The sequence below is a fragment of the Sycon ciliatum genome, chromosome 9 (assembly GCF_964019385.1).
Source record: "Sycon ciliatum chromosome 9, ocSycCili1.1, whole genome shotgun sequence".
Taxonomy (NCBI): domain Eukaryota; kingdom Metazoa; phylum Porifera; class Calcarea; order Leucosolenida; family Sycettidae; genus Sycon; species Sycon ciliatum.
In genome coordinates this window covers 12905734-12923631 of record NC_088651.1, presented here as the reverse complement: position 1 = coordinate 12923631, position 17898 = coordinate 12905734, and the positions used below count along the sequence as shown (strand labels likewise).

Below are 17898 nucleotides of genomic sequence, written 5' to 3'. Positions count from 1 at the left end.
CCCAGGGCTAGGGCGCTGGGCTGGCCATGCAGCCGTGGGTAAGCGGTACACACATGCATTTATGCGCTGCAGCGCACTGCCACTGCCCCATCGCCATCGGATCAACATGAAACTGCACGCGCAGCGTTCTGTATTTTTTATTTATTATAATTATTTCTGCACCTCGTGGCATGTCAAGACAGCCAATTGAATTGAGGAGAGGGTGAGACCAACCACGGAAGAAGAGAAAAAAGAAGAAAAGAAATGAAGAGCACGTACACAAAGTGGGAAGGGATTAGCAACTTACAAAGCAATGGGATGCTCAGCGAGCTATGCAGCGGAAGTGGTGCCTGTGGTTTTGTTTACTGGGAGATATGTACGCGCTGAGGGCGCCGGCCCCGGTCAATCGACTGGATTTTCATGTCCGCTACAGTATAATTATTAGTGCTGAGTCGGGTAGCATTTTCTTCGGGTATCGGGCTCGGATAATTTTCCACGGGTAGCATGGGTACCCGATCGGGTAATGTTTTCATGGTAGCAACACAATGCACCCCTTCCTTTACACACTGGGCAGACATGCGGAGTATTACATCAATTAACGTGCACTGTACTTGATGTCTTCTGCGACTTCGGGTTTTCGGGCACTTTTCCGTACCCGTCTACCCGAAGTCCTCACGGGTAGCACGGGTACCGGACTACCCGTGCACACCACTAATAATTATTATTATTATGTATCAACTATTTTACTTGGATGTACATGATTGTACCAACTGCAAACTACAACACTGCATGCAAGCTCAATGATCAACTATCTAGCCCAGAGCCTTTTGAACTACAACTACAACTTATCAACTAACTAAAAAATTACTTACAAGTCATGTACTGACTTGGTTCATATGGAGAGCAAACAGATTACGTCAGTGTCCAAAGCGGGGGTGTTCAGTGTGCACAATATCCTATGCTATGTACGGTCGGTGGATTTAGATGTCAACCTCTGCGCTAGAACCGGGATCGGGTATACCGTCTGGAGTAAACTCTCACCGTCGTTACTTGACAGAACAAGCGATGATATCGCAAGCGGTGACATGATGTGTTCACTAAAAATTGATGACATCGACATCGACGGGCATTGTTTCCCCTCAGCTCCTACTCCTATGTTCCTCTTTGTGTTTTGAAGTGTACAAAAGTTACTTGTTACTTGAGGGACAGTCCTCCTCATTGAAATCCGACTCAGGGTGTCAAGTAGGCGCACGGCGCTGTTCAGCCCTAGGCCTGCGAACATTAGGATGTGCACAGTTGCACTGCGCGAAGCTGCCTCATGGGGCCGGATTTCATCGAGCAGCCCTGCAGTTACGCTTCTTGTCAGTTAGTTAGTTCTCTCTCTCTCTCCCTCTCTCACACAAACAAGCTATAACCGTTATGCTTATACCACGCTATTTCACTGACCTGCCAACCCACTATCCCACAACAAAGTCCCAATTCAGTCGGTTAGCCTGGACGTCTCAGCACTGTGAAGGCCATTACGGCAAACAACGCTTCCATGGGCCTTACTCACTGTATTAGGGATGGACAAATACGTTAGATTCAAACAATCGGCTCAGTAGAGGAAGGAACCTATCCTTGTATCAGGATGGCTTAGCCAACACGACAATGGCCGTATGATTCTTTGGCGTTATCAAATGTGCTTTGAGAAGCCCTGGCCGGGAAAGTCACGTATGATAATTGGTTGTTCCGGTGTTGATTATTAGGTGCGGCAAACACTGTTGTTGTTTGTTTGTTACGTTGACGCCGCATTCTGTAAGAATGGCTGAGCGACCACGGGGCAGCGGCCTCGCACCAAACGCCGCCACTCTCCTCGTATTGCTTGTGCTGGAGGTGGCAGTGACGGGTGGCGCAGCTAGTGATGTTGCGTACTCGGCGGCTGATCGTGGTCGTATGGTGCGAGATGTGGTCAACATGATCAGACCGGACTCGCCCGAAGCCACCCAGCAGCGGTTGGCGGAGGATGAAGAGGAGTACTCGTACTTCTTGCAGGGCCGCCAGCAGGAACTGAACATGGCCATGCTGGAGGAAAGCCATGCCTCTCCAGGGCGGGACACCGAGGAAGAGCAGATTCTGTCCAGGAAAAGGCGCAGCACTTCTGGTAAGCTTAAAGATTCACGTTATATATATGTCCTGACGCGCAATTTCACGTCAATCTTGGCCTAAATCTTCAAATTTCGACGTGAGCTGCAGGTCACTCGCGTTGTTTTCCAACGCGCGAGCCAAATAAGGAGACCTGAACTCTCGCGTCACGTCAAAAATAACGTGCAACTTAACCTCTCTATTAATGATGATGGTATTTTAATGTGTAAAGTCAGTTCTTGGCTGCAAAGAGATCGCTCTACCTGTGAATGCAGCACACTGATGCATGTATTGTAGTTGTGTCCATCACCCAACAATGGTGCTTATTCCGACTTTGAGCCAACTTTGCAAAATCCCTGCCGTCGAACCACACAAACACAGTGGTCCGATCAGCTGACGTTCTGAAGTCGAAAGAAGAACGAAATGTACCTGCTATCAGATCTTCATAACTGGATATAGTGTGATTCGTTCGTTGGAAATGGTCCATGCGAAAACCGATTGTCCTAGTCATTAATAGAATAGACAGGGTACATTAGGGCCCTAGGCAGGTACAATGTAGTGACAGGACTGCAGTAGGGACCGGCGAATTCTGCTCGAAAAGGTGGCAGATTCTGCTCGAAAAGCAGTAAAATCGGCAGAACTATACAAACCTTATGGCGGGCAATTCCTCGAATTCTGCTCCATTTCTTTATCCACATACCAAACATGCATGAAACTCACCAGACAAAGTACCTAATTCTGCCAATTTTTTCTGCCGGCAGAATGCGCTGGACCCTATCCCAGAGTCAGAGACGAATCACGCGTACACAGCTACAGGAAAACCTCTTTATTAAGACCACCAACACCAAGGGATCGATGGCATTGTGTTCGCACAAACGGGAGTTCTTCTTTTCCAGAATACATTGTAATACCCAGTGAATACCCAGTGAATACCCAGTGAGTACCCAGTGAATGCCCAGTGAATACCCAGTGAATACCCAGTGAATACCCAGTTAATACCCAGTGAATACCCAGTGAATACCCAGGGATTTATCCAATAGAGCTATGAATGCTAGTTCTTCTAAAGCAAAAGGCTATCGTATCAGTGCCACAGTGTTCTTCTTGACGAGGTTTCACTGTCTACCATGAACCATGACCATGTGCCCTGAACAGTGCAGGAGAAGCACCCAAAACTGAAAATGCACTGGACTGTTCCAAACTCCATAGATAACTGTCATCGCCCCCTTTTGTCCAAAAGTTATGATCAGATTGATCGGGTGTGTCAGGTAAGTTCGTTTAGGACCTTCTAGGGCTAGGCATTGGCGGATTCTGCTCGAAAAGCAGAGAAATTGGCACAACCATACAAACCTTATGGCGGGCAATTCCTCGAATTCTGCTCCATTTCTTTATCCACATACCAAACATGCAAGAACCTTACCAGAAAAAGTACCGAATTCTGCCAGTTTTTCTGCCGGCATTATCCGCAAAGGCCTATCTAGGGCTACTAGTATGCGGCGACACAGGAGATAGCCCTTGTACCATGTGTACTGGTGTACTGTTGGAGTTCTGTGCCCAGTTTATTTGGGCATATATCGAGCATGGCGAACGGACTAGAAGAGTGTTCTCTGCCGATGGTTCGCATACTGCACACTGCACACTGCACGAGCTATGCTTGCACACTGACTGTCGACTGAGTGGCTGAAAGTGCTATACCGTATTTCCACAAATAGTAGGCCGGTCTACTATTTTTTCAACCTCGTCCTAACCCGGCCTTATAATCGAGGACGGTCTTGTATTCGAGGACGGTCTTTTATTCTTTCAACCCAGTTTGACCCCGGTCTTCTATTTCTCGCCACACAGTTTTACCCCCGTTCTTCCATTTTCTTCTACACAGTTTGAGCTAGCACGGTCTTCTATTTTTCCCACAGTTTGAGCACGGTCTTCTATTTTTAACACAAGAACAAAGACTCGTTTAGTAGGCCCGGTCTTCTAATCGGAGACGGTCTTTTATTATTTCAATCGGACCCTGCCCCGGCCTTATATACGAGGAAGGCGTTGTAAACGAGGACGGCCTTTTATTTGCGGAAATACGGTATATACATGTAGTTCTAGTTCTACACGCATCCATGGTATCCGTGGACTGATATCGGTGCTACGGCATTGTCTCTATAGATCTAGTACATAATGTAGATCTAGTAGTAGATCTACTCTTGACTTCATGGTTTCACGCGATTGGTGTTGTGAATAAAACCGTTCTCAAGTAGATCTACTCTACGCTTGTTGTGCACGGGCGCCGGTGAAAATACAGACGACACGTAGCTAGCTTAGTACTAAAAATAGTAGCTAGAGCCTAGAGGCTAGACGGACTCGACGTCGGTGCACCGTCACCGTGCCGCGCGGTGGTCGAGACTACTAATGCACACGTCGTTTCCTGTTTTAGCGCTGCAACCAGTTACCTGATATCGATGACGTCATGGACCGAGGCTGGGGTAGCCAGGCCCTGGCCCAGGGCCCAGGCCGCGGGGCAGGGGAATACGTCTATACGGGCACTGTAGACAGTGTAGTGTGGAGTTGAGTTTCGGGCGCTGAGTCCTTGATTCAAAAGTCTCTTACGACAAAGCGTTCTTGAGATATTTCAATATTAGCCACGCCCCTAATACCAATGTACGTGTGACGTCATTGTGGCACGGTGCGAAAATACTTTTGATTTTGAATCTCACTTTCTTGAGGAAGAAAGTCACTTCAGAAAGTAGTTTGCCAAGTCACCGTGGTCATCTGAACCGCCGAGATGCCAAAAGTTGTTGTTGTTGTTGCTGGTTGGTTGTGCCAGTATCACATAATCCTCCTGGGGTTAGTTTTCTCAGATTCCCAAAGCATGGAGACCTGGCAAAGCGCTGAGAAGTTGCAATACGTCTTGAAATTTTCAGGCCTATTTTCGCAGCACGAGCTATGCTTGCTCGCTGGATTTTGCTAAGACTTTACGATCCAGAGGTACTAGTACTTGAGAGCTGAGTTTTGACGAGTAGCGCCGTCGACGTCCGGGAAAGACGTCCTAGACCCTGTACCAGATGGATAATACTAATAGGGGATTCACACGACGGGCAAACTCACGTGTGTGGTACTCTTTTTGCTCGTGTGACCCTAGAGCGTGCAAAATCTTGATAAACTTGATCAGGGGTCAGGGCTAGGCCCACGTTTGTGCTTTGCGCGCGTGTAAAAACAGCGAGAGTACTTGAGTATGGTGCTCAAGTTTATGAGTACACAGACGCATGCGAGATTTGCACGGGTCTGTTTTCAGTGTGAATCCGATGGGCAGCTTGTCCACTTTTATACAAACGTGTTTTCGTTCATTTTCACGTCGTGTGAATACCCTATAAATATAATGTAGACGTAAAAGATGGAACAGCACGGGGCGCCGCCCTAGTAGTAGATCTACTACTACTACATGTACTAGTACTAGTAGTAGTACTTTATGTATAGGATATTGCACGGTTCCGAGGTGATTATTTTTCAAATCCCCAAGGCGCGCAGCGCCGCGGGGATTATGGAAAATAATCCTCGCGGACACTGTGCAATATCCTGTATAGACCACACTTTTCGGGTGATCAGCAGCGCTGCAGCATGGACCAATGCACTGACTGTAAACGGAACACCGAGCGCGAAGTACCGGTAGTTCTGATAGTGATAATAGTCGTTTGTTCGTCGCCTCTCCAGGTTTTGATCCACTCATTGGTGATTATTTTTCATATTATCGCACCCCACGTGAGTGTCTCCATGGTTTGAGCCAATCAGCGGCCTTACTGAGCGTGCAATATTCCCCATGTACACCGCCAGCCAATGTGGATGCACTGCAGTGCGATATTGCACCCCGGCGAGTGAGCGTGCAAATAACCTATATTTGCACGCTCACTTCGAAGTGAGGGTGCAAATATAGGTTATTTGCACGCTCACTTCGAAGTGAGCGTGCAGATATAGATACCGTATTAGAGAGGTTAAGATGCACGTTATTTCTGACGTGACGCGAAAGTTCAGCTCGCGTTATTTGCTGACAGTCGACAGGTCGAAAAATCAACGCGAGTGACCTGCTGCTCACGTCGAAATTTGGAGTTTTACGCCAAATTTGACGTGAAATTGCGCGTCACGTCGGAAATAACGTGCATCTTAACCTCTCTATTATCTCTAATATAAGCACAGTCTCCAATAATAGCACGTCTCCAATAATAGAACACCTTGGGGCGGCATTCAAAAAATAAAGTGACCAGTCTCCATTAAAAGCACACTGTGTTAATTCATTATCTGTACCGGCGAAAAAAACCCTGAAATGTGTGTGTCTGACATGAATTTGGCATGGCAACATGCCTCTGAAATGAGGTTGAAATAATAATGGAACAGTCTCCAATAAAGGAACGTCTCCATTAATAGCACGGGGCGGAGGTACATTGAAAAAATAAAGGACCGTGCTTATATTAGAGATAATACGGTATGTTATTTGCACGCTCACTCGCCGCGGGGTGCAATATCGCACTGCAGTGCATCCACATACTCATCTGGTCATTGGCTGGCGGTGTACTGGGGAATATTGCGAGTCGCTCCGCCAAGCAGTCGCTGCTGACTTGCTGCAGCACACCAAATAATAATTGGTCGAGGACGCTGTCGCGGAAGCGAATGTGGACCCGGCTTGCGTCCGCCAAGCCAACTTCACAAGCTCCGTGAGAGTCGAGACAGCAGACGCCCAAGTATTGGAGAAGACTGTCGACAGCCGATTTGAGAAACTGTCCGACGCCGCCATCGACAGCCTCGTTTCTGAGCAGAAAAACAAAAACACAGAGCAGGCAACTGACAAATGGCTCCGCTTATTCGACGAGTATTGTAAAGACACAGGACGTCGCTGTGACCTGAGTACGGTTACGGCAAGCGACCTAGCTTTAATACATTCTGCGACATGCATACGTCGAATTCCGTCCGAAGAAAGCTGGAGTGAAGTTCTACTCTGCATCAAGCTTGCTCGGTTTCCGTTCCGCAATACATCGCAAGCTAGTCGAGTTGAAGCGGCCCATGAACGTCCACAGTGACCCAGCGTTCAAGGACGCAAACATTGCATTGAAGGCTTTCCTCATGAAGCCAAAGAAAGCGGGAGAAGTCAAAGCGGTGGAGCACAAACACCCCATCAACGACGACGACATGAGCAAGCTGTCCCGCTACTTCCAGGATCTCCCGTGTATACAGCAGCTGCTCGAAAGAAGTGTTCCTCTAAAAATGAACGCGACTGGCCTGGTTGTGCTGTGTTGTATGACTGTGAAATGATAGCAGGGTTGCATGCAGCATGCTAGGGTTGCACCAGACTGTGTCAAGTGGGTGGTGACAGACTGTGTGGTGGCAGGGGTGCGATAAATGTATTACTGCACTCGGACGCGTGCGGCGTCGATATCTGCACTTACGGCTTCGCCGTTCGTGCAGATATCGGCCGGTATTGCACTGGTCCTTGTGCAGTAATACATACATCCCCGCGGCGCTGCGCGCCTTGGCCTGGGGATTTGAAAAAATAATCCCCTCGGAACCGTGCAATATCCTATAGTATACAGAGCTCGGGTATACACCGGGTAGTAGGATATCAGACTCACTGCATGCATGCACTTCTTTCACGGGCTTTTTTCTTTTCTTTTTTTTACGAAATAGTTGTTTACCTTCCAGCTCGCCATGCATAATGGCTCTTGTGAAAGTCGGTGGACTTGAACGTTGATGTATTTTTCAAGTCGATGTCTTGGTACATGGTAGACGTTTGCTTCGCCCGTTTTCGAAAGCTACTAGCACTAGCCGAGCATTGGTAGCGGAGGAAATAACTGTACACTTTCGCTCAGAGATGAGGACACGAGCATCGCAATACCGCAATGATTTGACACACGGAATGCCGTTGTATTTGCCACTAACGAGTCAGCAGGAGCGGTGTTTGCTCCACAGCAGGTGCGTAAATATGTTCAGCCTTTCTTTCTCGCCGGTACATTTACAATGCAGTTACGGACTGTGTTCGCTGGGACCGGGCTACCGTGCCCTCTACTTGTACACGTTGTTTTCGAACTAATTCGACTTATTCCAGGGTGACTCAACATTTTAATTCGACTTACTTATCGCGTATGGTTTTGAATACCTTTATGTAGCGTGGCCATAGATGCATGCTTGTCGACAAGGAATGCATTCTGTTTCATCCACGCGGGTACCAAGACCATGCTAGTACTCATGTCGATGAGTGCTTAGATGCTGGACTGGTTCGCATACCTGCCAAGTACTGAGAGTGCTTTTTCTAGATCGCCATCGCAAAATCCCGGGATTTGCCTTGGTTTTTCGGGATATGTCATATTTTAAACCAAAAAAATCCTTTTTCAACTTTTGATGGCACCAACATTTCGAAAATAGATGATTGATGGTGATCATCGGATCACACTAACACATGTTCAAGACTCAAAAACGGAGGTTTTTCATACGCTGCTCATGGACGGAGCACTAGTAGATCCACTGGTACTGCAGGCTATTGCGGTCCGGAATCAATAAGGACGACTACTGGCCTGTGACAAGTCATTTGAAGTGCTCCAAGTACAATATGAAGCTTGTTTCTTGTACAGTGAATTTCGGGATAATCGACAGGAATTTCAGGATCGCGGGAGTTCATCCAAAATTGCGGGATAATCCCGAAAAAATCTGGTTACTTGGCAGGTATGGGTTTGGGTTGTTTTGCGTCGTTTACAGTCACTTAGTTTGACTTTCTTCCCTGGTATAACTCTCCAGCTTGTTTCTCCTTCCTCATGCAGACAACAACAAGAGTTCCGGCACAAGCCGAGAAGAAAACACATGCTGCACTCTGATTGGCTGAGGGCGGTTGACCAATCACTAGCCAATCATTTCAGATGTGAATGGTGTCATTTAGAGTCCATGAGCAAACAGGCAAATAAACACAGGCATATTTGCCTGACTACACCATAGCGATTAAAGAGGTAGAAAAATAAAGCCAGTAAGAAAATGATGATAAAGTGGCTTATGGGACTCGGGAAAAATGTCTGATGATTGCTCTATTCTCCATGTACTTAGGGACCGGCGGATTCTGCTCGAAAAGTGGCAGATTCTGCTCGAAAAGCAGTGAAATTGGCAGAACCATACAACCTTATGGCAGGCAATTCCTCGAATTCTGCTCCATTTCTTTATCCACATACCAAACATGCATGAAACTTACCAGAAAAAGTACCGAATTCTGCCAATTTTTCTGCCGGCAGAATCCGCTGGACCCGACATGTACTTCGAAGTAACAAGGAGTCTCCCAGGGACTTGACCTTGCTTCACGTTTGACTGCGTGTTTTGCTTTGCGCAGGATGTACGCCGAAGATGGACTTGCTGTTCATTCTGGACGCGTCCTCGTCCGTGTCCACCCCGAACTTCAAGACGATGAAGTCGTTCGTGTTCGACCTGACCAACGAACTGGACGTGTCGGAGACGGGAACTCGTGTGGCCACCATCATGTATGGAACAAACGCGGAGGTTAGTGGACAGGTAGAGAGGTAGAAAGGTGTTGCGAGTCATCTTGTGTTAGCCCTTTTGGAATTCCACAGATCAATTGGGTCCAAGAAATAGATGCAATTGCAACCGTGATCGTTCCACCATCATGTATGAAACAAACGCGGAGGTTAGTGGAAAGGTGTTGTTAGTCATCTGGTGTTAACCCTTTGGATCTCCACTGATCAATTGGGGCCAAGAAATAGGTGCCTACGGTAAAGTCTAATACGGTCTAGCAGCAACAACAACAACAGCAACGACAACAACAACCACAACAACGAGGAGCGAAAGGGCCAAGGTCTGGAGAAAAATTGAACTGCCACCGACAGATGCCTTCACTGTAGCGGTTATGCAAACAATGTCATGATCCTGAGTTGGTGGATCTGATTATGGGAACCAAGTATAAAGAGCGAGTCGACTGTTTCGCCTGAGCTGGCGCATCCCTGAGCTAGCGCATCCCTGAGCTAGCGCATCCCTGAGCTAGCGCATCCCTGAGCTACGGCTTTTGCTAAATATCTCGACTGATGATGTAATCGCATACTATAGGTCTACCGATTTTCTGCACATTTAAATTCCGGCCTCCCACGGCTAATACAAGCATTTCAGCCGCATTGAAATGTCGGCCTGTATTGCTGCTGCCTGCATGCACTGTCACACTGAACCTTGCAACACAAAATGTCAGCCGGAATTAGCCAAAAATGAATGTGCGCCAAATACTTGTTGACTTACGCAGTGGCATAGCTCGGACAGTATTTGTATGGATACCGTATATCTTTGGCCAGCCAAGTATACACTCACGCATATGTACTAAGATGAATTTCAGGTTACAGATTCGGGTACTGCTGCAAAATCAGGGCAGCACTACCGTTCATGCGTCCTGCCATGTTGGCGGCGCCATCATGGCTTTGGCCATGCACACGAGACAAATCGAGCTTGCAGTTTCGATGGTACATGTAGCTCAATACAGAGTCGGCCAATACCCTGCCAGTTTCACCTTCCGTACATTCCACAACGCCGAGGAACTCTTCCCGTATCTTATAGCTGGCATCCACAAACCGGATCACAATGAGCATGTGTTCCTTGTGTTGAGTACGAAAAGGACGGCGGCATATTCTCCAGAGACTAACACTTGTCGCTGCAATCAACCGCTTTGTCTGCCAGCACACTGGAGGTAGGAGCTTGACGGATCTCCTGCAGCAGAGACTCACGAGTAACATCACCACATCACCACAGCATGCTATCAGATCATTCTGGATCTGTGGAGAAGTCAAGGGTGACAATACTCCACCACCCGCGCTCGGCCGATGGCATGGACGTGTGATTGTGGTATCTGCTGAATCGTGGCGGAATTGCATCAAGGCCAAGAAGTTTCCGGACTTTCCATCGCGACTTCCTCACTCCATGGCTGCCATTTTTCTTGTCTGTGTCCTCTAACCGCAATATTCTGCCTTCCACAGAAGATGGTTCACTGCAAGATTGCAGTTCGCTAGGCAATGTTTTCTTCTGCTTGAAGACTCTCTCGGTCCTTCACCTGCTCCACTGGATCGGGGGGGGGGGGGCTCCTGCAGACTGCGCTGCTTTGACGGCGGCAAACGTAGCCATGGAGTCAAGGTGGGCTTCTCAACTTAAAAGCTGTTCAGTTTCAGCAAAGCAGATGCTCTTCCAAAACCCACCCTTGGACTTGAATACAGCAGCCCTAGTTGATGCGGACCAAACTTGTTGTTCTCGCCTCCAAACAGCGTACATGCCAGGCAAAACCCAGCGTTCACACTGCTGGAAAAGGCTAGCCAGGGGTAACGTTAATTATCCAGCCAGTCGCGGCGGAACTTGAGGTTCTTGCCACTTTCCTCGCCAGGAAGCCCTACATCCTACATGGTGTATACTGGTGCTGCAGTAGCTCGAATTTCTTCTTTGAAGCTAGGGTAACTGGCAGCTTCACAGCCATGAACCCTGCGAGCCGGCCACCGTCCCTGCAGTTCTCCCCGTTTCTGGATACTAGTGCATTTCGACATGCGCCGGCCAACCGGGTGTGGATCCCTGACTGCAAAGCACCCACTCTGGCTACTCGCCTGCTTACCGTAACTTTATAGTCCAGCGAATCTCTACCCTTAGTGTGCAATGTTGTAGTCATCTCAGCCAAGACAACATGTTCACCAGACTTCGGGACTGACTCTTTCTGTAGCACAGCATAGGAAATCTTTTGACGTCATTTTAGCAAAAAGAAAAGAAGAAAAATCACGGTTTGCGTGAGACTCGGCCAAAGGCCCAGTTTTCCGCATCCGCAGGAACGCCATCACCCTCTTGGATCAAGGCAAGATCATTTTAGCAAAAGTGAATAATATTTGTATTGTATCCAGTAACACTCCCCAAAATGTCTTTGCACAATCAAAGTGACCACAACTTTTGGTGTGTGTACATGTGTGTACGTATGTGTGTTTGTTTGTGTGTGTATGTGTGTGTGTGTATGTGTGTGTGTGTATGTGTGTGTGTGTGTATGTGTGTGTGTTTGTGTGTGTATGTGTGTGTGTGTATGTGTGTGTGTGTGTGTGTGTGTGTGTGTATGTGTGCATGTTTCCGTATGTGTGTACATGTATGCGTGTGTGTGTGTGCACATGTTGATGCGTGCACATCACCTCGCGTTGCAGGTCGTCTTCTACTTCAACACCCACTACGCCAAAGAGGAGGTCAAAGCCAGCATACAGGCTCTTCCGGAAGTGGCCAAGGGCCTCACCAACACCGGGGAAGCCCTCACGCTGGCCAAGACACGTGTTCTACTGGCAGAGAAAGGCAGTCGTATCTTTGACGTGACACCGCACACGCCACAGGTGATCATCCTGCTCAGTGACGGCCAGTCGAACATCGGACCGGTGCCTGAAGGACGTGCTGATGATCTGAAGTCGCTCGGAGCCAGGATCATCTCCATTGGTAAGTGCAATTTCTTACGTGGGCGCTGGCCGGTGGAATGCACTGCCACCTGCTTACCGCCTTTCTAATTCACCTGCTGAATTTCAATCATCCATCAAGACTTTCTTAGGGTTCCCTCTAAAAAGGCGATGACTCCTGTTGGGAATTCCCTAGTAAAATAAGAATAAAAATAAAAATAAGAAACGTATTACGGGGAAATGTTCCCCAGCTTTTAGCAAGGCATTCTGGCACTGTTGGGACCTTGTTAGAGAATACAAGTGGACTAAATGTATTGGACCAGGAGGGAAGATTGTTGCAGGATTGCTTAGCGATAGTGCGTAGGCCGAGTAAAGCACGACCTGCCTTGGAACGGGCAATTTAGTCGTTTTTGCCATTAAACCACTGCTGTTTACAGCTGTGTTCTGATACGCAGCATGCAGAGTCTGGGTTGCCAGGAAATGCTCTCACTGAAACCCTGTCTATGGCGCTGAAGGATCGTGTGTGTGTGTGTGTGTGTGTGTGTGTACATGCATGCGTGCGTGCGTGCGTGCGTGAGCAGCAAGCGGGAAAACAGTGGATCACATGAAAGTCGTCCTTGACAGTTGACAGCCCGGAGCCGAAAAGAAATTTGCTGTCCATGCCGCAGCCTCCAGTTTCTTGAATGCCGATGACCTGGAATGAGCATGACACAAGGAGGAACGGATGTGATCTTTTTTCGCCACATCTGTTGTGTAGACAACGTGTCTGAGGTCCTTGCTACTGGTGTGTGTGTGTGTGTGTGTGTGTGTGCGCGTGCGTGCGTGCGTGCGTGCGTGCGTGTGTGTCTGAGGTCCTTGCTTCTGCGTGTGTATGACTTGTTCAACCCTCCAATGTTTGTTTGCATGCAGGTATCAATGTTGGTGGCGGTGCTGTGAGCGAGCTGAACGCCATTGCCTCAGACCCGGACTCTGAACATGTGTTCTTCATCAGCAACTTTGCCGAGCTGAGGGACATCCTCGGTAACATCACCGCACTGGCTTGCAATGGTGAGTTTTGGCCAGCATCATTCCAGGCCGGGAGTGAAGTATTCCGGTTCAGGAATAGAACTCATTGGTGTCTACTGCGATGCGAATACCATTCCGTTTCTGGTTATGGCAGTCAATTGGCGTTTCTTTTAACTCCCTCAATGATTTAAAAAAAAGAAAGAGAAGAAAGCACATGAGAACGAATTATGCAGCAAATATCCAAGACTGTAACAAGATGATAAACAGTCAGAAAGTGCGATAATAGTCGTTAATTTTCATACATTTATTACTGGCGCTGTATCCGAGTTAACCCTTTGCGTGCTGAGTACGAGTTAACTCGCACTTTATGCATGGCCTGATCCACTACGTACGAGTTAACTCGCAAAAGATTCGCGCGATATATCGCAGTGCATAGACCAGTGTACAAACTTTCGTAACTTCGTCTAACATAAACGCATCGCGACAATCAATATACCGTTTGAAAGGTCTGACCTCATCTTTCCAGGGATATAAAGTTCTTCACGATAGGATAAGAATTCATTGAGCGGCGACAAGATGAACACGAAAATCACGGCCCAGAGTGAACGCGATTTTGTTTGTTCATGACTTTTTTTGTTGAGGAGGGTGCCAGGGGATTTCCCTTTGGCACGGCGCATGCGTGATGGACATCAAATGAAGCGCTTGGATCTGAGCTTTGCAGCGCAGTTTGAATTGTGAAAATCTATTGAATTTGGGCAAGATGCCGAACAAGATTATGAAGTTGAGTTGTTGTGCCGTTCCAAGGCACGGTGGAGTAGTTTGGAGAGGACGTGCAAGTGGCCCTGATGTGTCTATGGAGCTGAGAGCTGCCAGGATGGATTCGCTTGGTCCTGATCTTTCCAAGGAGCCCAGGTCGATGAAAATCCATCAAGGTGAAGTGAAATGAGAATAATATTCGTTCGGAGCTGTGAGTGCATACTCCACCAAGAGAGTCAGTGCGCTGGAAAGCCAGTGGATTGGAGAAAAGGGGCTCAGCATGCAAAGGGTTAATTTCCCTCAATGATATAACAAGTATGTGCTCTGTGTACCTACCTGTCTTGCCTGCAGCCAATGCAACTCTGACCCGCCCTCCCACCTGGGGTGCGTGGACAAGCTGGGCGGAGTGCAGCGTGAGCTGCGGCGGTGGAACACGCTCCCGCTCCCGTACCTGCATCTCGCCCACGCCGGGCGTGAACGTCACCAACGCCAACTGCACGGGCGACGCATCCGAGTCCGAGGCCTGCTCTACGGATGTGTGTCCGTCCAAAGGTGAGCACTGTCTCGGTCTACGTGTAGGTGGCCATGATGTCGATACCCTAGGTCGGTGGAGCTCCCACAGCCTCACCATCACTGCCATGATTCAGGTTGTGCGTGCTTCCCCTAGCTGCATCTCATGTTTGGCCTTTAAGTGGTCTTCTCAAAAACGAAATAGTGGTTGAGGTCAACTTATGAGGGGTGAATTCCCCGAAACACTATGTATTCAGCAGGGAGTGGTGCTTTCTTGCAGGTTTGCTGAGTCGAAGGTTCGATGGACTTCTCGTGTGCTCTGTATGGCAGTCGTGAGTCACTCAATTGTCATTTAAAGTCAGCGGAATAGCACGAGCTCCAGTATGGGGAGCAAACTCTTTCTTTGTAAAAAAGAAAATAAAAAGAAATAAAAACATGTGTTCGTGTACAATAGTGTTGCTCAATGAAATCCGGTCGAGTCATTCAAGTTTGCGTCCCGAGCCAGTCCACCATTCCAGCGTTGGCATGTCTAGGGCCACACAGTGCCCGGCACGGAAGTCACTCCCTTGATCGGATTTAAGCATTCTTGTCCTACAGCACTGTTCGGTGTTGCTGTTCCACATGCATGGCTATTAGTAACTGCCTTATATGCACTATTTACCCTTGTAACACCGAGTGTAACACCGAGTGTAACACCGAGTGTATCTTTTGGAAACTATCCTGCTATCACATAGCTCAACATCATCTAATCAGTATCCCCTTGCTTGAATCTATCCGGCACGAGCGAACCTGTGGGTGGACCTAATGGATCCACCGACTTGAACGCGGCAGTGCTTAATAATAAAAATAATAGTCATCTTGTCCGACAGTGCTGCTCTGTGAAGTTCAGTCGAGTCGCTCCGGTACGCGCCGGACGTTGCACAGCCCTAAACCGTGAAACACGGGTGGTTGCAGTCGCAGCTGTGGTGGTGACACTGATCCTGCTTTACTTTCCCTCTCCCTAGCTGTTGCATGAACAGAATGCCAGAACAAAGTGGACATTGTGCTTTTGGCAGATCGCCGATTGGCGTCATGCAAGCCTCATTCTATCCACCTCCCCCCCCCCCCCCCCCTCTCTCTCTCTTTCTTTCACAACCTTGTCTCTCTCTCTCTCTCTTCCACAACCTTGTCTCTCTCTCTCTCTCTCTCTCTCTCTCTCTCTCTAAAACTGTTCTCCTTTAGTTTCCTTTCCCACTGTGCCACATAAACAGAATGCCAGGACAAAGTGGACATTGTGGTTCTCCCTCTTTTTCTTCTTTTGCTTTCCTCTTTCCCACATGAACAGAATGCCAGAACAAGGTGGACATTGTGTTTCTGCTGGAAGCGTCGCGCTACGTGACCCAGGCCGAGTTTCAGGCGCAGATCAACTTCACGGCGACGGTCGTCTCCTTCTTCGGCGTGCTGCCGTCGCAGGCCAAGGTTTCCGTTGTCAAATACGGATCCTCGCCCACGGTGGAGTTTGACTTTGAGCAGCACACCACGGACAACCGTGCACGCAACGCCATCCTGGCACTGTCGCCCTACACGGGCTACCAGCGTAACATGGCGGCGGCGTTCAGGCAGACCCGTCGGCAACTGATCCGCCTCGAGGCCGGCGCCAGGTTGAACACTACGGGAGTAGCGCAGGTCAGTCGTACACTGTACACTTTGTAAGTGGTGATTGTCGCAGCATTGTCTCTCTCTGAACTGTCTCTCTCCGAACTGTCTCTCTCCGAACTGTCTCTTTCTATCCTTCATTTTGTGGTACTGTGCATGATTGCAGGCTTAACACAACAGTACGATTTCCTTGGCTTGCTATAATCATTCTCAGCCTGTACGGATGGTTTGGTCTGTGTAATTACACCTTTATCCTAAAAGAGGATGTAGACTTCCACAGCCCGTGAAGCAAAATCACAAGTCGCCCGGCACTGCACATATGTACATGTACATGCAGGCGATTTTCGTCGTCCAGCGTAGCTAGTTGTGTTAGTTTCAGAGAGTGGGGGGGGGGGGGGTGAGTACGAAAAAAACAATGTTCGTTTCAGGGACGACGAAAAACTCTTGTGATGACCCCTAAGCTACATGACTTTGTGTGGATATCAATTTTTACAGGGTGCAGTGAACATAGCAGTAAAACTATGGCGATATGTTCCGTTCTGGTCATGCTTCTGGTGAAGAAGTTACATTGAAACATGTAACTACCGACCACCCCTTGGGGCCAGAGCAAGCGGTCTTTAGTGGCAGGTGGTCCTTAGTTGGAGGTTTGCACCGCACAACCATAATATGAATGTGAGACCGTCCGTGCCTGGCGGAGTGGTCTGTAGTACCAGGATCGTCGCTAGTCACGGTGGTCTTCAGTTACAGGTTTTACTGTAGTACCAGGCTGGTCGCTAGTCACGGTGGTCTTTAGTTACAGGTTTTACTGTAGTACCAGGCTGGTCGCTAGTCACGGTGGTCTTCAGTTACAGGTTTTACTGTAGTACCAGGCTGGTCGCTAGTCACGGTGGTCTTTAGTTACAGGTTTTACTGTAGTACCAGGCTGGTCGCTAGTCACGGTGGTCTTTAGCTACAGGTTTTACTGTAGTACCAGACTGGTCGCTAGTCACGGTGGTCTTTAGCTACAGGTTTTACTGTAGTACCAGACTGGTCGCTAGTCACGGTGCTCTATAGTTACAGGTTTTACTGTAGTACCAGACTGGTCGCTAGTCACGGTGCTCTATAGTTACAGGTTTTACTGTAGTACCAGGCTGGTCGCTAGTCACGGTGGTCTTTAGCTACAGGTTTTACTGTAGTACCAGACTGGTCGCTAGTCACGGTGGTCTTTAGCTACAGGTTTTACTGTAGTACCAGACTGGTCGCTAGTCACGGTGGTCTTTAGTTACAGGTTTTACTGTAGTACCAGGCTGGTCGCTAGTCACAGTGGTCTTTAGTTACAGGTTTTACTGTAGTACCAGGCTGGTCGCTAGTCACGGTGGTCTTTAGTTACAGGTTTTACTGTAGTACCAGGCTGGTCGCTAGTCACGGTGGTCTTTAGTTACAGGTTTTACTGTAGTACCAGGATGGTCGCTAGTCACGGTGGTCTTTAGTTACAGGTTTTACTGTAGTA

At 48.3% G+C, this 17898-nt stretch overlaps 1 protein-coding gene across 2 annotated transcripts in view; it reads left to right on the top strand.

The window, feature by feature from the left end:
- Positions 1–1417: 1417 nt before the first annotated feature.
- Positions 1418–17898, top strand: part of LOC135825267 (uncharacterized) — a 59656-nt gene continuing 43175 nt past the window's right edge. The window contains exons 1-6 of one of the 2 annotated variants that reach the window (XM_065338007.1): positions 1418–2122; positions 9440–9606; positions 12267–12546; positions 13413–13550; positions 14616–14816; positions 16099–16439. In XM_065338007.1, the coding sequence (XP_065194079.1) occupies positions 1783–2122; positions 9440–9606; positions 12267–12546; positions 13413–13550; positions 14616–14816; positions 16099–16439 (1467 nt within the window). In that variant the 5' untranslated portion in view covers positions 1418–1782. The remainder of the gene's footprint in view (positions 2123–9439; positions 9607–12266; positions 12547–13412; positions 13551–14615; positions 14817–16098; positions 16440–17898) is intronic. The other variant, XM_065338008.1, reaches the window with a different exon arrangement.